Source organism: Cordyceps fumosorosea (assembly GCF_001636725.1).
Source record: "Cordyceps fumosorosea ARSEF 2679 chromosome Unknown scaffold_13, whole genome shotgun sequence".
Classification (NCBI taxonomy): domain Eukaryota; kingdom Fungi; phylum Ascomycota; class Sordariomycetes; order Hypocreales; family Cordycipitaceae; genus Cordyceps; species Cordyceps fumosorosea.
This window is the reverse complement of record NW_017387313.1, coordinates 427,909-433,002: the sequence shown is the minus strand read 5'-3', so window position 1 is coordinate 433,002 and position 5,094 is coordinate 427,909. Positions and strand designations below refer to the sequence as shown.

Sequence of the window (5,094 nt, the reverse complement as noted above, 5' to 3'; positions counted from 1 at the left end):
GGTCACCGATCGTGTCCTTTTTCCCGTGCAAACGTCGACACGTCGCACCACAATCGCATTTTTTTCCTCCACGCGCGTCTTCCATTGTCAGCGTACTTTTGCTAGTCGCACTCAGCTTCTCCTTCGATAATCTTCGACAACCGGTCGCCCTTTTTCCCCAAAACAACTCCCAAGAACGTCTTTCCCGACGCGTCTTTGCGCGCAAGAGCATGGATAACTCTCCCTACCCCACGAATGGTATAAACGGAACCTCGAACCCTCACAGCTACCCTTCGCCAGCGTCCTTCTCGCCTCATCAGGGTCAGCCAGGTTCCCCTCTGCCTCAGACGTTGCCGCCGTTGCAGCCATCCACCACCACCATGCAGCCCCTATACGGTAGCAACCCGCACACCCCGCGCACCGGGACGCCTAACACGCCAAACTCTGCGCACAACCTGCCTCCAAGCTACCCTCAGAGCACCCAGGCCGGCGCCCGCACCGGCATGTACTCGATGGCTCAGAATCCCTACCCGCCGCACACTGGCTACGGCACCTCGCAGCCCATGATGCCCGGCGCCACCACCGCTGCCTCTCACCCGCAGCCCATTGCGCCTGCGCCGCCTGGTGGTAACCGCGGCCCTCCTGTTCTGCGTCCCATGCCTCCTGGCGGCCTCATGGGCCAGAACCCCGTGGGCTCGCCTTACGGCCCCGGCTCTCTCATGCCTGGCAATGGCGTTCTCACCGAGAACGAGCAACCCACCCACGTTGTTGGCTCCCAGGGCCGCAGAGGAATTCTGCCCAGCGCGCCTGGACGTCCTGCTGCTCCCGCCGCCGGCACCTCGGCCGCAAAGAACACGGTTATCCCGGTGAAGGATGCGGACGGAAAGTTCCCGTGCCCTCATTGCACCAAGACCTACCTCCACGCCAAGCACTTGAAGCGTCATCTCCTGCGCCACACCGGTGACCGTCCGTACATGTGCGTTCTCTGCCGCGACACCTTTTCTCGCAGTGATATTCTCAAGCGCCACTTCCAGAAGTGCTCCATCCGTCGCGGTAACCCGACCGGAGCCTCGCACCTTTCCCATCCTCAGGCGCATGTCAAGAAGAATGCCCAGGCTCAGAAGGCTGCTGGTATGCCCGAGGGCGACATGGGCCAGATGAATGGTATGCCGGGTGATGGCATGGTTCATCCTTTCGGCATGGTTCCTGTACAGGATGGCATGAATGGCATGCCTGGCGACCACCAACACCAGCTCTCCCGCTCCTCTAGCATGGGACGTATGGACAACCCCGCTAACGGCGATCGTCGTGGCATGGCTCCTCCTGTCATGGGTGGTTCTCAGCCTTATGGAGGCGATGTCAACCCCATGAATGGACAGAGCATGCACGGCTACAATGTCCCTCCCGGCCAGAGTGGCATGCCCATGTATGGCTCCTCCAATAACGCCCCTCAGTCCAGCCTTGACTGGGCTCAGATGTTCCCTCCCGGCGCCGGCGCGCAAAACCGCTCTTAAGCTTGGGCGACCACTGTTTGAGCTTGCTGCGGCACGCCTCCAGGCTCTGGCTCTATTAAGCCTCAGCCTCGGGCTCAGGACAGCTTACAGTCATTCGGTGTAGAGACTGCTGTTGCGGTCTGTCGACAAGCGTGTACGACTTGGCGCAAAAACTCGATGCGACGAAGCAGGATCACGAGCAAACAAACGAAGTAGGCCAAGACGATGAACGAATTGATCATTGGCCATGCAGATACGTCGCTTAGGAATATCGCGCTATGAAACAAGGCTCCGTGGAGGTTGATGCATTTGGAGGCGTTGCGAGCTGCTGTTTTGGTTTTGTTTTGGTTCCATGTCTTATGTGCTACTGATTTATATTATAGTCTTTTGAGACTCATGGTTGGGCTTTTTTTTCACATCCATCGGATAGGCAGAGAAGTTGGAAAGTCATGTGCTGGCTTGATACCTCTAGCTCCTGAATGCCCCTCACAAGGCTGTCCTGGTTGATGTTTGGTTCTACAACGCATTTCTCTACCGATAGACGGGGTGGGAGTTGACAATTCTTTTTAGACATTATTGTTCTGTTTTTTTGCTCTCTTTTGATCACGATAGAGACGGGGAAGGGTTTATGTGACCGCAAAAGGTTCCCGGTAATCTGTCGCGACTGTCGTGACTTGGGGCGGCTCATTGATACTTTTACTGGTTTTTGTTACTACCTCTCTGCTTGCTTATATGGCTTTTGGTCGTTCGAGGACACTGAGGTTGTTTGTGGTATTTATGTGAATGAAAAAAAAAGAAGAGGGACAAAAAACCGTTACGAGGGAGAAGAGGAACGTGTTCAAGTATACTTGGCTTCTTTTGCACAACCAAAAAAAGCTTTGGTTTTTGAGTGGAATGAATGCTAGTTTATTTTCAGTTATTCAAATACAAAGACGCAAAAAAAGTTGATAACATAATCTGTTGTGCCACTGGCAATTACATAAATGAAATGATGTGAATCAGTACGATGACGATGATGATACATGATGATACACGGCGACGTGTCACCTTTGCGCTGTCGTGACACGCAGCTCCAAGTGGCCAACTCGCCTCCCTTCCTGCGGAATGCCCTCACTTCTCCTCCCTGTCGACCGCGACGATGTGCGGCGTCATCTGTCGCAGCGCCTCCCGGTCCCTGTCCGTCGGTGTGAGGCCGAAGCGCTCCTCGGCGCGGTCCGAGAGGTACAGGCCGGCCGCGCCCCAGGCGAGGATGGCGACGCCGACGCCGAGCCTGGCGTTGGGCGAGAGGTTCTTGTACGCCCTGAGGCGAGAGTTAGCGGCTGGGGTGAAGCGGAGGGTGCGGGAATGACGTACTTGAGCATGGTGATGATGATGGGCCTTTGTCAGCCGTTGACGTGAGGGAGACAAGAGAGGACCCTTCGTCGGCAACCAGCTTTCGCCCCTCGCGGCTCGGGGTCGAAATTTCACTGCGGGCGCTTACGGAGCGGGTCCTTTGCTAACATGTTTGCGGCAGCAGGCCGGCGAACTCTGTTAGTGCGGTAACAGATGCTCCCAGCTCCTTGCCGCTGGGCCTTCGACGGCGCGCTCACTGGCGATAAAATGAAGTTGCCGCCGGTCGTTTCGATAAGTAACCGCTGCTATGTGCTGTAGTTGGTAACTTGCAAACATTCAGAGCAGCCTGAATCTCGTTACAGTCTTTCGAAAATCTTCGTTTCTCGAATCTACGAATTGCTCGAGGCCACTCCTGGAGGACGATGTATCTGGCGAGCCGCTCACAAATGCCGCGGATAATTTGCTTGCTCTGCTCGCTCGCTGGAGGTGCCTAAAGCATCGCTGGGGAGAGTATGAGGAGGAAGGGGAGCGAGCGGCTGGCCAAGCCGGCCGTGGACTCGGAGCCCGCTGCAGAAGTATTCGCTGTGGCCGGCGAGTGCCCGATGCTGGAGTGGAAGGGGCACATGTTGGGGTGAGAATGCCACGTTGGTGGCGACTATGTTGTCGTCGTTTACTGCTTGAGTGTTGCATGGCGAGTTGGTGCATTGTGCGTTTATTTTGCATTGCTGATGCGATATTCTGGACAATGTCCTCCATCTCATATCTGCTCTGCATCGAAATTGCGAGCATGGAAGGCATGCTGGCCCATCTTCATCCAATGAGTTAATTACGTTCGACCACGCTATATAGTTAGGCACTTGTGCAATGTCTATGCGCAAATATTTAATTTCTGTTTGGATGTGTGAAGGTTAAGATGTATCGCATCTTGGCCTTGGAGAGTGTGCTGTCTCGCCCCCAGGAGCCCCCGTGACGCAGTTCCAACATCTACACCATCCCAAACATCCCAATCAGTGCGATCCTCTCGATGATCTAGCTTTGAGAATGATTCTTTGCGTTATCAGTCGGAGTCATCCTCCCCGCACCAAAGCAGCGTTTGTGTGAAGCCGGGCTGCATTGCTCATGTTAGCCGGCATCGTACTATAACATGCAATCATAATTTCGCTTCCATCTGTTGGGCTATCAGCCGCACATTCGCGATCATCTTTGCAAATCAAAAATAATCGTGACCGATGTCGTGCGGACGGTGACAAGGGGAAGGCTGCAACACTTGCCCGTTTCAACTCTTGGCGGTTGCATACATATGAGACGAAAGCCCCACGACCGGCTCGCTTGCGAATCTGCTGCTACCTGGCGGCAAAAGGGAGGTTTCACGGGATGAACCTCGTTGTGTTCGAGGGGCCGTTGTGTGTACGAATATGCAAGCACTCAACGCCGCACAGTGGCCATGCAAAGAGTGACAGGGGGTGGTTGCAGCATCATGGAGAGGAAAAGAAAGTACCGGGGAAAACGCGCAGAAGCAGGGAGGCGGTGTACTTGAAATTGACAAATTGGAAAGCTGCAAGGCAAAAGTTTAAATCAGAATTGGGCAGTTGACGCGGAATAGGGACAAGCTGCAAGGGATATATGATGGGAGGGCGGCTGCTGACTTGGACAACGGCGCAATGGCACGGACTCGAACCTGATGCCAAAAATGACGAGAGTTATCGGCCTGGAGAGAATCGAGGCTCCAGAAATGTGATATTGTATATTGCCAAGAAAAAAAAGCTGATTGCCCGTTACGGATATAGAGTTCACAAAGCAACATGTGGTGATGGGGGCCAAACCAGAGCTATGGGATGGAAAGCGGAACATGCTTCCAGGCAGGCTGAGAACCATGGCCCTTGCCGAGAAAAGACCCTTGATGAGAGTAGAAGAGGGCATGCAAATCTTGTCAAGTTTGGGGGAAGACCCATGGCTAGTTAGCGGCTTGGGTAGCTTCAGGGGGCTGGTTCAAGGCTGGTTGGCTGGCCGGGGATTACCAGTATGCAGATGGCACTTCCGTCATTTGGTGAGAGGATCGTGCCGTTGTTGTCTAATGAGGTCGGGCAAAAAGAAGAGACATAACAAGAGTAACAGACAGAAGCTACAGTTAAAAGTATTGGGGGAAGAATAACCCGATGTTGAGTTGATCCGACCCGTGCAGGAAACAAGGGCGGTTGCTTGAAACCATTACCACCACAAAAGGCGGCATGATGACCTTGAAAAAAAAACGAGGCAGGCACTTGTTTGATTTTCCCGCTGGCCCCAAGAT

At 54.2% G+C, this 5,094-nt stretch overlaps 2 protein-coding genes across 2 annotated transcripts; one reads left to right on the top strand and one right to left on the bottom strand.

The window, feature by feature from the left end:
- Window positions 1-209: 209 nt before the first annotated feature.
- On the top strand, window positions 210-1,493 carry ISF_05522 (C2H2 transcription factor RfeC; the record flags this gene model as incomplete). The annotated part of the gene is made up of 1 exon (XM_018849127.1): window positions 210-1,493. The coding sequence occupies one exon, from the start codon at window positions 210-212 to the stop codon at window positions 1,491-1,493; it is 1,284 nt and encodes a 427-aa protein (XP_018703698.1).
- Window positions 1,494-2,582: 1,089 nt separating this feature from the next.
- On the bottom strand, window positions 2,583-2,833 carry ISF_05521 (hypothetical protein; the record flags this gene model as incomplete). Its single annotated transcript, XM_018849126.1, has 2 exons — window positions 2,583-2,772; window positions 2,826-2,833. The coding sequence occupies 2 exons, from the start codon at window positions 2,831-2,833 to the stop codon at window positions 2,583-2,585; spliced, it is 198 nt and encodes a 65-aa protein (XP_018703697.1).
- Window positions 2,834-5,094: the final 2,261 nt, after the last annotated feature.